This window comes from Rhinatrema bivittatum, chromosome 4 (assembly GCF_901001135.1).
Source record: "Rhinatrema bivittatum chromosome 4, aRhiBiv1.1, whole genome shotgun sequence".
Classification (NCBI taxonomy): Eukaryota; Metazoa; Chordata; class Amphibia; order Gymnophiona; family Rhinatrematidae; genus Rhinatrema; species Rhinatrema bivittatum.
Genome location: NC_042618.1, coordinates 368,978,635 through 368,994,404, shown reverse-complemented (window position 1 = coordinate 368,994,404; position 15,770 = coordinate 368,978,635). Strand labels below are relative to the sequence as shown.

Here is a 15,770-nt window from a genome sequence, read left to right as displayed (position 1 = left end):
GTGCTCTCAGTGCAAGAAATACTAGAACTGGCACAAAGTTGAGTCCATACGGATTCCCTGGGCCTTTTGATGTGTGCAGGACTGGAGGACAATTTGTTCTATCCCTTCAGTTTTTGTGACTAGATCAAAACTTAAAGGAACTCTAGTGGTACTGGAGAAAGAGCTGCTATCTGCTCCATCTTACTCTTGGTTCCCACAGCAGGATGGACTGAGAGGTCCAGTGTGGAGCCCCTCCATGCGCTCTGGGGAAGCATCCCACAGTGACAATCATATACTGGTTTCTGGGAAAGATGTGTCTTCACTAACATTGGTCCGGAGGCATTAGTCGATAGGGATGTGCACTGATTTTTTTTTTTTTGTGTCGTTTTCATTTCAGGTCGTTACCTGTTTGATTTTGTTTTTAAAATGGTTCAGGAGATGTTTATTTCGGGTTCCCCTAATTTCAGACTTAGTGCGCACTAACTAGTTTTCCTAATTTCGGAGTTAGTGTGCACACTAACTAAGTGACTGGGGTGACATGGGAGTTAGTGTGCACACTAACTAAAAATGTTACCAATAAGTTAAAAAGTGTCAATTGGGGAGCAGTTCATTAGCTAGAGGTACGGTTTGTATTCCCATTGGCTCTCTATTTAGTTACTTATTTGTGTTGCCAAGGTTGCAAGGTGGTGTTTGTGGGGGGGATGGCCAGTGCCTGATAACAACTGAAAACAACAAGTGATGTAGTAAAAGCATCAAGTTCTAGTCAGCAAAAGCATGTAATGCAAATGCATATTTACAATTTGTATTTTAGGAAAGGGGATATGGCATTTTGGGATATGCATACTTTGAATTTCTCTGGTGAGAATCTGTGTGTTTGGATGGGGGGGGGGGGGGTGACTGGTAGGAGGGGAAGTGAATTGGGTGAATGTATGGGGTGACAGTTGGGGTGGTGATTAGAGAGAGAGATTCAACCTGGTAAGTGTGTGGGGGTAACTTGTCACCCAATACAGTTAACCCAGTCACACATACCCCACGCATACCAGGCTGCCCCTCTCTCTCCCATGTCACCCCAGTCACTTCCTCTCTCACCAGTCCCACCCCACACACAGGCTGCCTCACTCTCACTAATCACCACCCCAAGCAGTTTCTCTCCCCTTATCATCCCATACAGTCAACCCAGTCACTTCCCCTCTCACCACACCATTCCAGTCTCTCTCCCACCTGTCACCCCATACGGCACCCCAGTTACTGCCCCCTCACCCAAACACACAGACAAACACCAGGGGAATTAAAAGTATGCATATCTTAAAATTTCAGAGCCCCTTTCCTAAAATACAAAAGGATTGACAAATTTTAAAATATGCATTTCATTATATGCTTTTGTTTGTTCTGACTAGAACTTGATGGTATTATTATATCACTTCTTTGTTTACATTTGTTACCAGCCACTAGCCATTCCCCCGTAAATACCACCTTGCAACTTTGGCAACACAAACAAGTAACTAAGGAGACCGCTAATGAGAATGCAGAACCATATCTCTAGCTAACGAATTGCTCCCCAATTGACACTTTTTTTTAACTTGTTGGTAACATTTCCAATTAGAGCACACTAAATCCGTAAATTGGGAAAACTATAGTTAGCGAGCGCTACCTATAGTTAGTTCTCCCTACATCCATTTAGCATGCCCTAAGTCACTTTAGTGCGCATAACACGAAATATTAATTTTTCCAAAATTTTGTAATTTTTTTATCGTTTTAGCACTCCCAAAACAAGACGAAATAGACAATTTTATTGCCTTTGTCTATTTCGTTGAAAACGAATGCACATCCCTATTAGTCCACAGACCAGATTGTGGAGTTGCTCAGGAACTTCCTTGCCTTCTTAGCTGCCAATGATAAGGACGTCCTACAATCTATCCTGTCTCAAATGGGTAGTGCTTTCCATCAAAGAGGAGTCCCAGCTACTTTCAGCCCAGTGCAGTGGCTATCTGTTGGTTATCCCTCAGGTATTGGTTCCATCTCTAGTGTCAAAAGAATTCCTCCAACTGTCAGAAGGTAAGAGTCACAGGATGACTGGTGCACATAGGGTGACCAACTACCTGGTTTTGGACCAGACAGCCTGGTTTTGCAGCCAGTTGTACAGTGCCTGGTTGCAATGGTAACCGGACACTTAAAAACTCAATAAAAGAAAGGTTGGTCTAACTCTGGCCAGAATCTCTTTGGCTTTTTCAGCTTGTACAACTGCAGAAGAGAAGAGAGAAGCCTTGAGCGTTTGTTCATGTTTGAACTTCGCTGGTCTGTTTCACCGGCATCTTCTCCTCTCTTAACTCAGTAGTTGAGTTACTGACCGAGAGTCTTCCCCTCTTCCCTTGATGGCTCAGGTGCTCTACAAGGTCTGGCTGCTGCTATTGCCTCATGATTTGCCTGCCTGTGTAGTGCACATTGGCACCCATGGCCAGGTGTCCATCCCAGAGCTGCACTCCACGCACATGCTGTGACATCATGAGCCTGAGCCTCCCACCTCGGCTTACACGCTGTCTGCTGCAGCAGCTTTTTTTTCTCCAATTCCATCCTACAGGTAAAGTCGCCTTGCTGTTGCCCTGCATGCCTCCCTCTCAACATAGTCCTTCGGCTGCCTCAGTTTCAGAATGCCCATCCTCTCCCTCACAACTGGCACACCCCTGGCCCTCACAGGCCCACTGTAGCTTTACTGCTGCTACACTTATTTACTTTCTGCGCCCCTCTCTCCCATGACAGGCAGATCTCATCTCAGTGGGATCAGCTGTCAACTTCTGTCATCAAAGATGAAAATGACCCTCTATTGGTGGTTGAACCCTTTGGATATCATAGTCTATTCTGCTCTGCAAGTTTGTAGATAAGCTGAGAAAGTACATCAATATCTATGTGCAGAAGGAAAAAGAATTCTTGCAAAGAGGTGCTAGATATTATCCATGTTCTGGATATTTCATCTGAGGCAGTGGCCCTTTTGGTCCACAAACTTCTCCAAGTCTTGCAAACCAGAATGTGGCTACTTGGCCATTGGTTGCAAGAAAGTTATATCTTAAGCATAGAGTACAGCAGGCACCTGGTTTTGGGGTGGTTCAACTTCCCTACCAATCGATGGTAGTGGAGTCTGCACCAAAAAAATGAGAACTTTCTCTAAGACTTCTCCCAGAAACGACCCATAATTTCTTGATTCATTTAGAAAGAAGTTCCTCCAAAGCTTAGTGCTTAATTGCTGAATAGCTAACCACCAACTTTGCATGGTGCAATATTTGCCTGATTAAATCATCAAGATGTGGTGTGTCATGGATTATTTGATTGAGGAGCATGGAGTTTGTTAGATGTTCTTAGATGTAGAAGAATACAAGTGAATCTCATTCATTCTGTCTGACGTTTTTGATTCAACGGTTAGGGTATCAGCTATCGCTGTTGGATTCAGAAGAATAGCATGGTTGTGGGTTAGCAGCTTGCAAGAGGGTGTCAGACAAGCTGGCGGATGCCCTGTGTTTGTGAGGTAATCTCTTCAGAGACAAGATCAGGAAGACCATAGCAAATATGAAAAAACAGCATGCAGTCTGTCAATCCTTATCGATCGATAGCTGTTGATGAACCATCTGCTCAAAGATGTTCATTATTCTTGTATAAGAGGGTATACGCTCAGTGATTCCATTTCTGTGCATATCAGTGTTACTGAACTTCTCCTGTATTGATGCCATCTGAATGGCATCAGCTAAAGACATCCTAGCAGCCTCTGGCAATGACAGGACTTGGTTTTTGATGGAAAGAGAGCCTCACACCCTGCCTCCTCCAGTATGGTGGGGGGGGGGGTGGTCTCATCCGTTCCTCCCAGAATTGAAGAAAGTCACCACAGACTGCTGGGTGTTCAGGATTGTGGATACTACTTGCTTTTCTCTCATCTGCTAGAACAACACCACAAGTCTTCAATTAGAATCTGTCTCATTTGGCCCAGGTTTATTTTAAGGTAGACATACTACTTCATTAACAGGTGATAGAGCAAGTCCATTCCCCATGGAGTGTGGCAAGATATTTTCTGACTGATATTTCCTTATCCCCAAGAAAATGGGGTAGTTTGAGACCTATCCTCTATTTATGAAGACTGAACAAACATCTGAAGAGAGAGAAACTCAAAAGGAATTCCCTCCACACCATTCTTCCCTTCATCCAAGCGGGGACCTGAAGAATGCATACACTTATCTCACTGGCAATATCTCAGATTCATGGTAGAGGAACAGCATTATAAATACAAAGTTCTACCCTTCAGCCTGTCAGCAGCTACAAAGGTTTTCATGAAGTGCTTGCCAGTAGAGGTAGCACACCTTCATCACTGGGATTTATCCATTTTTTTTTCCTACCTGGATGACTGGTTAGTGACAGATTTCTCCCAAATAGGAGTCTTGAATTCACAAAGTCAAATGATATAGCTGCTGCAGTCTCTGGGATTTGTCATCTTTAACAAATCCAAACTGGTCTCATTCTAGTTCATTTGTTCAAGGAAAGGGAGTTCATCCCAGAGGACAGGGCAGTCTGAATTCAGGCCCTAGTGTAAGACCTGGTATTCCAGGCTAGTCTACAGCTCATTCAACACTAGTCATGTTCAGTTACATGGCAGCTGCAGACCACGTGGCACAGTTCACTCGTCTTCCCATGAGTCCTTTTCAGTGGGCTGTTTGGCTGCAGTGGGATCAGCTGTCGGCCTCTGTCATCAAGATGAAAATGACCTTCTAGTGGTGGTTGAAACCATGGGATATCAAAGTCCATTCCGCTCTACAAATTCTTCCTCTGGTGGTACTGGTAATGGATATCTCCATCAGGACTGAGGAGCGCACACACAGACTTCTACAAAACAGAAGGGACATGATTGATACCAGAACACCAATATGGGATAAAACATTTATAGCTCAGAGTGATTTGCTACCCTCTGTGGGTGTTCACTCACCTATTGCAAAGAAAAGGAATTCTATTTCAAACTCACAATCAAGTAACAATGTTCTACATGAACAAGCAAGGCAGATGGTTTCCTGGGTTCTCTACCAGGAAGCCAAAAGAATTTGGGCATATGAACATAAGGTTTACCATACTGGATCAGACCAAAGGTCCAACAAACACAGTATCCTGTTTCCAACAGTGGCCAATTCAGGTCGCAGGTACCTGGCAGGATCCCAAAAAGGTTGATAGATTCCATGCTGCTTATCCCAAGGAGTGGTTTTCTCCAAGTCCACCTTAATGATTTAAGGATTTTCCTTCTAGGAGCTTACCTAATAGGGATGTGCATCATTTTTATGATTAAAATATCGTACAATATTTCATAATTTGTCATGTATCAGGGGTCCCCGAAAATGAGAGGAAAACCCCAAAACATTTTGTGTGGATTTCTTATCGTTTTGGGGGAGGGGGAGGAAAGGGCACACAGAACCCCCCCCAAACCTACCCCAACCCTTCAGATCTAATTATTTACAATCCCCCACCCTCCTGACCCTACCCCAAAACTTGCCTAAAGTCCCTGGTGGTCCAGCAGGGGTCCCGGGAGCAATGTCCCCCTCTCGGGCCATCGGCTGCCACAGATCAAAATGGTGCCGATGGCCCTTTGCCCTTACTATGTGACAGGGGCTATCAGTGCCATTGACCGGCCCCGTCACATGGTAGGAGCAATGGATGGCCCACACCATTTTTTAAGTGCGCGCTAAACCAAAAATGATTCTATAACGAAAAAAATGCCGATCCGTGGGAATACGAACTTTTCCCGCGGCTACACGAAAGTGGAAACGATCGGGCACCCGATGCACATCTCTATTGCCTAAACCTTTTTTAAATCCAGCTATACTAACAACTTTCACCACATTTTCTGGCAATGAATTCCAGAGCTTAATTATACATTGAGTAAAAAAACATATTTTCTCCTATTTGTCTTAAATGTATAACCTAGTAACTTCATTGAATGTCCCTTAGATTTTTTACTTTTTACAAAAGTAAACAATAGATTCACATTTAAGTGTTCCATTCCACTCGTTTTATAAATCTCTATCATTGTCATTTTCATCTTGATGAAGAGACCTAACCTCTTTACCCTGTCCTCATAGGGCATTCATTCCATTCCCTTTATTATTGTGGTCGCCTTTCTTTGTCCCTTTTCTAATTCTGGTATGTCTTTTTTTATTTAAGATGTGATGGCCACAACTGCATACAATACTCAAGTGTGGTCGCACCATGGAGTGATCCAGAGGCATTCCTTTCTTAATAATTCCTGCCATTCTATTTGCTTTCTTGGCTGCCGCCATACCCTGAGCAGATGAGTTCAACATATTATCCATGATGACGCCTAGATACTTTTCCTGGGTGGCGACTCTCAAAGTAGAATCTTGCATTGTGTATCTATAATTTGAATTACTGTTCCCTACATGCATCACTTTGCACTTTTACACATTAAATGTCATCTGCCATTTGGATGCCTAGTCTCCCAAGCTTGCAAGGTCCTCTTTATATTTTTATAATTGTGAGACACTTTTCCAGAAGCACAAGATGAGTTGCAACAAGTGTGGGGGTAATTTCTAAACAACACAGGATGCTTACACCCATGGACTTACAAACAAATTCTCAAAGGGAAAGTCCTAATGGCATTTCTCTTTGAAAATTTGGGTGAATCTGGATACTTTTTAGGCACAAAATATGTGGGGTAAGGTACTCTCAGGGATTTCAAAATGAAATCCTCATGAATATGTTACTATCTTTTCCTCAACCTTGCCCCCAGGCCATGTCCCTCTTTGACATGGCTAAAAGACAGCACACATGCTTTTAGATATATATCTGGGGTGTGAGGGTGGGGGAGCAATTTTCAAAAGGTGTTTTGATGATGGTAACATGATTTCACCTGTGTATAAACTTTTGAAAAATGTTCTCTGCTTTTAGTAGGGGGAAGGGGAATGGTAAAATAGAAAATTCTCATCATTGTTGCGCTTTGAAGCATGAGAACTGGTAACATGTTCCCACTGTAAATGTATCTTAACATTTCTACTCAAATGGTTCAATGGACAATGACATTGCAAGCTAGTCTAAACTGCTTATTTTGTCATGTCTCTTCAAGTAACTGGTCAAGTGCTTCGCTGTGATGCAATTGTTGATATCATCAATGAAATTCAGATTGTATCTACAACAAGAGAACTTTATCTTGAAGACTCACCATTGAAATTGAAAATCCAGGCTTTGGATTCTGAAGGTAAGAGATCTGAGGATTTTTAGCACATTTGTTATCCGTGTGTAGTATTTAAATCCCCTCCTAATTTTGATTTCCTTTACACTCTGTCATTAATGATTTTACACTTCTGAAATGAAGAACAAAAATACTCATGTTCAAGTTGAAGAGTGAGAAGAGGGGAGGGAAATACAGACTAGAGGAGGGCTTGAAATATACTTTTAAGCCTGGCGAATAGGATGGAGTCTGTGGTGGCTTACATGGCAGATGCATTATATGATCTGCTACGGGCTTCTTTGCACAACATGGCCACGGCAGTCTCGGCTAGGAGACTCCTTTGGCTTCAAGGGATATTGCATAATATGATGCAAAGGAATTGAGTAGAATCAGTCAGGGGATATATTGTAATGCTAGGAAAGAAACACATTTTCTGATAGCATAGCTATTGTATCCATTCGGGGCTAGTGTTTCCAAATTGGTTCATGTTGTACATACAATGACAGGAATGAACCTCACCTGTCAGTATATCATATTAGGGATGTGAATCATTTTTTGACGATTTAAAACATCGTCCGATATTTTTTAAATCGTCAAAAATCGTTAGAGTGCGTGATACAATAGAAATTTTCCCGATTTATCGTGAAAAATCGTTACTCCTGTTAGTGTCCACTAACGGGAGTTATTTGGGGGGAAGGCGGGGAAACTGGCACACCAAAACAACCCCTAAACCCACCCCGACCCTATAAAACTAATCCCTTACCTTCCCCCACCCTCCCAAACCCCCCCAAAACTTTTTACGAGTACCTGGTGGTCCAGTGGGGGCGCGGGGACTCATCTCCCGCTCTCAGGCCATTGGCGCCGTTTTGGCTGCCACTCAAAAACGGCGCCGATGGCCCGATAAAAAAAAAAACCAACCCACCCGACCCTTTAAAAATGACCCCTTAGCTTCCCCCACCCTCTCGATTCCCCCCAAAACATTTTAAAATTGCCTGGTGGTCCAGTGGTGGTCCCAGGAGCGATCTCCTGTTCTCGGGCCGTCGGCTGCCACTCATAAACATGGCGCCGATGGCCCTTTGCCCTTACCATGTGACAGGGTATCCATGCCATTGGCTGGCCCCTGTCACATGGTAGGAGCACTGGCTGGCCGGCGCCATCTTTACACTCACAATTCCAATTGGCTTGAGGAACCACTGCGTTTCATCCTCCACAACCGTCCCACTAGAACAACCCACAAAGCTACCCTCCACACCCCCTCCCTCAAAAATGCTCATCTTACCAGCACGAGAGAGCAAGCCCCTTCTGTTGCAGGACCCACCCATTGGAATGCTCTCCCCACTGAACTCCGCACTGAACCCTGCCAGTACAAATTTAGGAAAAAACTCAAGACTTGGCTCTTTAAACAGGCATTCCCAGCATAGGTTTTCTATTCCTCCTTTTCGATCTCCCCACAATGGTATCATAACATAAAATAATTGACATAATTATCTCTGTGTTAGCTTATATTCTGTTCCTATTATGCTCCATATCATATTCTTAATATTCCTTTTTATTTGTACCCATTGAATCACCCTTTCATTATGCCTTTTGCCCTGTTTATCCCCCCTTTGCTGTCCCCCCCCCCCCCGTGCGCTATATTTCTCCTAATTCATTGTAAACCAATGTGATGTATTTCTCTTAGTTCATTGTAAACTGATATGATATACCCACTAATGTCGGTATAGAAAGTTGTAAATAAATAAAATAAAATAAATAATAATGTCTTCCATATTGATGGGCAGGATATCCCTGATTCCCAACAGGAGAAGATTTTGCTTCATCTTTATCTTTTCATCCCCAAGTGAAGAACGCTGTCAAAAACACTTTCTTTAAAATCCAACTGTTAGGAAAATAAAACCATTTCTTCCATATTGACTATTTCAGAACAGTTTTACAGGCTGTTGTTCATTATCTAGATTACGCCAACTCAGTCTATTTAGACCTTCCATTTGCCACCATCAAATCTTTGCTACTGGTCCAAAATGTGGCTACAAGAGTTAGGGGTGTGCATTCATTTGCAACGAAATAGGAAATATTGTCTTTATTTCCTATTTCGTTGCATTTCAGGGAGTGAACAAAATGAACTTTCTTGGGTTTTCCTTTCATGTAGTTTTTTTTTGGGGGGGGGGGGGAGAAACCCCCCCCTAAATCCCCCCCAAGACTTGCTGAAAGACCCTGGTGGTCCAGTGGGGGTCCCGGGAGCGATCTCTTGCTCTTGGGCCGTCAGCTGCCAGTAATCAAAATGGTGCTGGTGGCACTTTGCCCTTACCATGTGACAGGGGCTACCAGGGCCAACCAATGGCATATATAGAGAGAGATAGATATTAGAGATTCTGGTTAGAATTCACATCGTGCATTTTCTTTCATGCGGCCCGATCGGGTTTTTTTTTATTGGCTGCGCCCGAGCCGATAAACAAAAAACCCACCCCGACACTTCAAAACAGCTTCCTTAGCTCCCCCCTTCCCCCCCCTCAAAAAAATGTTTTAAATTACCTGGTGGTCAAGTGGTGGGCCTGGGAGCGATCTCCCGCTCTCGGGTCGTCGGCTGCCGCCGATGGCCCTTTGCCCTTACCATGTGACAGGGTATCCATGCCATTGGCCGGCCCTTGTCACATGGTAGGAGCTCTGTTTTTCTAATATTTTTCTCTTGTTTCTTTTTTAATTTAATTTTAAACAAAATACCTTGTGTTCAAATTTTTAAAATTCTATGATTTCCTCTCTTCCCAAAGATTCCATCGTGAATTATCTATTAAAAACCTTGTAGGTCTCTAAATTCCATGTTCAATGTCTATAATTCAACAAATCAATTGAATAAATCTTATAATTGTACCCCATTGAAATGTCTACTGCTTCCTTTAAGGATTCAAATTTCCTTTTATATTTCATATGTCGTCATGACTGTAGAAATTGCCGAAGTCTTTAAAATACCAAACGCACACATTCTGCTGCTTACATCTGCTTCAGGACAATATTTTGCTGAAATATTCTTAAGTTCTTTCTCTGTCTTCTTTCATGCGTATGAAAGCTTGTATTGAAATTCACAAGTTTTATTTTATTTTGTCCCATCCCATTAAAGAAACCCAAAAGTAATATTTCTGTCCACTCATAAAATGAGTCATGTCTTTAATGCTGGTGGAATATTTTTCAATTTATTTTCTAGTTTCTTTTGCTCATGCTGTCTCATTTAATTAACTTGGTATTTGCTTTTGTATGTCTCATTTCATAGGGAACACTTTTAGTACATTGGCAGGATTAGCCTTTGATTGGACAATAGTGAAAGATACGGAAACAGATGGCTTTTCTGATTCACATAATACATTGCGGTAAGTGTTTCTCATTGAACTGTTCTTGTCCTCATATGTGAAATTAAAGGCTGGAGCACTGGCATTTATATGATGTTTCAGCAATGCTGTCTGATCTGGTCGTCCATGCTTTCTTCCAGGTGTAATTTATTTATTTATTTATTTAGGAGTTTTTTATATACCGAGGTATAGCAAAAAAAATTCCTTCACTCCGGTTTACATTTATAACAACCTGTTACATCTAATGCATTTAAACAGTAACATGAACTGGTAGTGAACAATAACTTTAGTACAATAAATAGAAAACCAAACAAACGATATAAATCATAAAATGAGGCATATAGCAGTGCTCAAATTATGTATGGGGGGAATTGTTAGAGGGAGATGATAGGTGAGTGATGGGTGAGGATTCGGTGAGTCAGAGAGAAAAGTCAATGGAATGATATTGCAAACTCAGAGATGAGATGTAGTAGATGTGGTCTGTTGTGCTATCCTATGTTGTCCTTGAGTGTTTGGTTGAAGAGCCATGTTTTGAGTTCTTTTTTAAAAGCTTTAAGGTTTTCTTGTGAGCTCAGGTGTTGTGGTAAGGAGTTCCATAGATTCGGGCCAGCAACGGAAATGGCTCTGTTTCTTGTGGAGGACAGTTTGGCTAGCACTAGAGGTGGCACTTCTAGATGTAGGTGACTTGTTGACCTGGTCGTGCGTAGAGACCTGTGTACATGTATGATGTTGTCCAGAGCTGTGTTGTCGGCCTTATGAATTGCATTGTGTAGAATTGTTAGAACTTTGAATTCTATTATTTTGTCTACCAGAAGCCAGTGTAGATTGTTGAGTATGGGGGTGATGTGGTCAGATCTCTTTTTCCCAGTTAGGACTCTGGCTGCGGCATTCTGTAGTAACTGAAGCGGTTTTAAGGTTGTTTTAGGTAGACCTATTAAGAGTTTCTGTGCAGATTAAACCTGTGACATTTAGGGATAAATGTTCAATTGGGCACCTAGCTGGCAACATAGATCCCTCTTTTTCATTCTGCACAAACCCAGCCCATATACCTGGTACCTATGTATATTTTCATTGAATATAGACTTGTTAGGGGGATAAAAGTACATGTGCACACATACAATTTTATTGATGGTGTAAACTTTGCACATTAGTGACTTGCCTGCAAATCATATACATTTTTGAAAATTAAATGTGTGTACCTGGTGTAAACCTGGTGTAAACTTTGCACATTAGTGACTTGCCTGCAAATCATATACATTTTTTAAAATTAAATGTGTGTACCTGGATTCCAAACTCACCTCCAAAGTGCCCCTCCCCCCCTCACAGTGGGCCAATTCTGCTTCTGTTCTACACAGCCCAAAGTAAGCACGTTGTGAAAGAACATGTATGCTTTCTGGCAGCTAAAATCCCACTTAGTTTGAGTATGACTGAGTTAGGAAAGTTAGCTCTATTTTTTTCTCATGTGAAAGTTTCTTATACCTTTGAAAATATACTTTGTAAAGTGTCCCTACTGCTCTTTTGGTTTATGAAGGAATATACAGAAAGGTGCTTCAGAGCACATTAAGGGACTAGCTCTGGGTATCTGGCCCAGTCTAAGGCACAAACCAGAGGAGAATCTTGGTCCCAGGTCTCTTCCCTCAGCAGGGGATTTAGTGAGCAGCTCCAGGAGGTAAAGGATCCTGACAGGAGAAGCAAGCAATCAATATGCCAGGACTGCTTATGTTTCATTATTGTGAACTTTCTTTAAAAAGGCAGCTGAGGCAAGTAGGTCTTTTTCTGCTTTCGTTGTATAAATAAGGATTTCTTTTGTGAAGAAAGCCGGAGTCCAAATTGCTCTGTACTCTGGCAAGCCAAAGGCTGCTCCGCGGTGTTGCATATAGTGGTAAAAGTGGAACCTCTGGTCTAAGCCCCAGCACAGACCCACACCTAAGAAAAAGCAAAAAGAAGGAAAATGTTTTCCTCCTAGGGCCTGGCTGCAATGGCAGGCAGGAGATTAAACATAGCAGGCTTTCTTTCTGTTCCACTGTTACTGGAGGTTTGACCCACATTATGTTTTTCATTTTGCTCACCATGTATTATGTTTCATACCTGGTACTGCTTTTTCATGGTTCCTAATAAAAATCGTTTAAATATAAAAAAAAAAACATAGCAGGCTAAGGGGGCTAGCCCTCCCCCAGACAGACAGGGATGTGTAGTCAGTTAGTGGACCAGCTAGGATTTTCCCCCTTTTCTCTCTCATATAATAAAAGAGCTTTGTTTTGTGTTCCTGGACTGGGCAGTAGCTCTCTAGAGAGATTAGTCTGTGCTACCCCAGTGCATTAAGCCAACATGGAGCAAATACTACAGACCCTTGCAGAGGGACGAAGCAACTACAGACAGTGATACAACACCAGTATACCCAGCAGTGGCCTACAGAAACAATTCAAATCAGCAATTGCTGTCACTGACCCAGACTGTGCAAGCTGCCATGATCTGGCTGCCCCCACGGTCTCAGATTAATACTTAAAAAAAAAGGCGGTCAGGATCTTCTCCTGACATCATGTTGAGGAACTTTGAAAGATCTGCCTGGCTGACAGGTTGGCCAAAAGTGATGTGGACCACATACCTAGGCAATCTACTTATAGGCAGGAGCTAGACTGCCTTCCAACTGAACTGCCAACTCAGATGGAAGAGCCAGTTATACGTAGGTTAAGACTGCCATCCTCGAAAGGGCTGGTTGTACCCCAGAAATATATTGGCAACAGTTTTGATGGGAACCCTCCAGCCCAGAGAAAATCCACATCTGACAAAGTGGATTCTGTCCTTGAAAGCTCATGCCAAATAAATTGGTTAGTCTATAGGGTGCTACCTACCTCGTGTCATTTTTGCTACACCAGACTAACACAGCTATCCCTCTGAAAATCAAAAGCCTTTTCTATCAGCTGGAAATGGCTGCAGCCGAAGGGGAAGACTGGCCTTGAGATAGCCAAGTTAGAGCAGTTTCTAGATGAGCTGGCCCAGCCTATGTAAAGGTTGGTGTATTGGCACCTGAAGCTCACCCTGGGAAACACTCTGGAAGTAGCTAATGACTTTTACCAGGCCTAGTCAATGTCAAAACAACCATGTCTGCCAGAGGCAGTCCTCACAGGGCCCTGGGTGCCACAGCCTGAAAGAAAGACACCTCAGAGCAGGACAGTCCCATTTGCTTATCCCTTATCCCGGTCACAGGACCCAGGCCCACTACCCTGCTTTAATTGTGGAGAGAGGGATCACCTTTCTTATGACTATCACCACATGGGTGACAAACCTATGGATGTCCATCTGATGACACCCACATTTCTGCTATTTTGTGGACATTCCCCACTTGGGGTTTTCAACTTTTGTGGTTCCAGTAGAGCTGGATGGCTTCCTGACCCATGCCTTGATGAATGAGTAAAAGCTCTCATTCAGAGGGAACTGGTCAAGAGAATACCGATAAACTATCAGAAGATGGTGACCCTTGCCTCTATCTGTGGAAACCAGTGACAGTGCCCAAGCAGCCAGGTCTTGTTGAAGACCCCAGTTGGGCAAGTTAAGAGAGAAGTAGGCATACTCCTCTGGCTTCCATAGTCTGCTGTACTTGGGCATGATTATCTAGACTTTGAGATTCTGTGGAGCCAGCTTACAACTGATTTATCTGGCTATGACAATGTCATTCCTGTAGGTCTTTCCATTAGAAGTCCCAAACGTATATGTTAGAAATTAAAAAAAACTTAATCCCTGAATACAATGCTGGCAAGATCCCATAGCTGTCCCCTCAGACTGGGAGGGAGAAGGAAACCCCAGAACTTAAGATGGGCCTAAAGAGAAGATGAGTAATTTGTTTGCCCAAGAACATATACAAATGGTGAGTGGAGAGTTAGTCCCTGGGGCTGAAGGTAGTAACCCAACTCCCTCCCTTCTTCATGGTAATGAGTGATTTAGTATACAGAGTATACAAAAAGGAATCTAGAGAGTGAATTTTTTGAGCAATTCTTGGTACCCTGGTCTTATTGCCAGCAAGTACTACAAGTATCCACCTAGGAGAGGAGAAAACTTGAGAGAAAAATCCTTGTCCATTTCTATTGGCCTGGCTTGTACTGGCAAGTCCAGGACTATTGTCAGTCCTGTCCTACATGTCAGCTAACTAACTCTGTTAGGGTTTGAGCAGTTCCCCTGATGCCAATGCTCATTATAGAAACTATCTTTGAAAGAATTGCTATAGACCTAGTAAGGAAATGTCCCGCTGAGGGAATAAATACATTTTTAGACATCCTGGACTACGCTATCAGATATTCAGAGGCTGTAATTATGAGGAATATGAAGATTCAAAAAAGTAGTGATGGCCTTAATTGAGGTCTTCTCCAGGATGGAGATATTAACTGACCAAGGGAATCTGTTCTTGACCAATGTGTGAAGGAAATTTGTGCCTTACTGGGAGTAAAACCCCTGCAGACCTCAGTTTACTATGTGCAAACCAATGAGCTGGTGGAAGGTGATAACAAAACCCTCAAACAGATGTTGAGGAAGATTATTGTGAAGGAGGGCAACAAAAAGTCTCATTTCTTGCCATATGTACTATTTTCTGTCCAGGAAGTTCCCTAGAGCTCAATAAGATTTTCCTTTTTGAACTACTATATGGGAGAAGACTAGGAAGGATCCTAGATTTTGCCCAAGAGACTTGGGAGGAGGAATTGACCACTGTTGACTATGTAATTTGGATGCAAGAATGACTAAGAGGGGCTGGAGAAACTTCATGCCTATGCCTGGAGAAGGCCTAGGATACCTAAGCTCGGGCATATAATTGGTTCACTATTCAACGGGGTTTTCATCTGAGGCCATGTTCTCATCCTCAGTCTCTTCAGAAAGTAAATTACTGTCCCTTGTAGTCCACAGGACCTATATTCTCCACTACCTTATGAGGAAATGGAGAAGATAGGACCCGTGGACTGACAAGGTGGCCCAACTGGCTAAAAGAAAGAAGGCCCGCATCTTCCATCTGAACCTCCTAAAGTGGGTCGTACCAATTTGTAGCCTTATCCAGGGAGAGGATTTTGGCCTGGAAATCTTGCCAAACCCTGGACCATTACTAGTGCTTTTTGGGGACCAACTCTCCACTTAAAAAAGAAAATGGATTTAGAGCAGCTGGTAAGTTGAAATAAGGATGTCTTTTCCAATGTTCCAGGCCACACTCACCTCGCTTGCAGTGATATCATTATCCTTCTAGGAGTGGTGGTTCGAAAGTG

At 42.8% G+C, this 15,770-nt stretch overlaps 1 protein-coding gene across 1 annotated transcript in view; it reads left to right on the top strand.

Annotated features, from left to right (window-relative positions):
* Window positions 1–15,770, top strand: part of NUP210 (nucleoporin 210) — a 307,403-nt gene that overhangs the window by 18,307 nt on the left and 273,326 nt on the right. Inside the window, 2 exon segments of the mRNA XM_029600827.1 lie at window positions 7,082–7,213; window positions 10,452–10,548. Of these exon segments, the coding sequence (XP_029456687.1) occupies window positions 7,082–7,213; window positions 10,452–10,548 (229 nt within the window).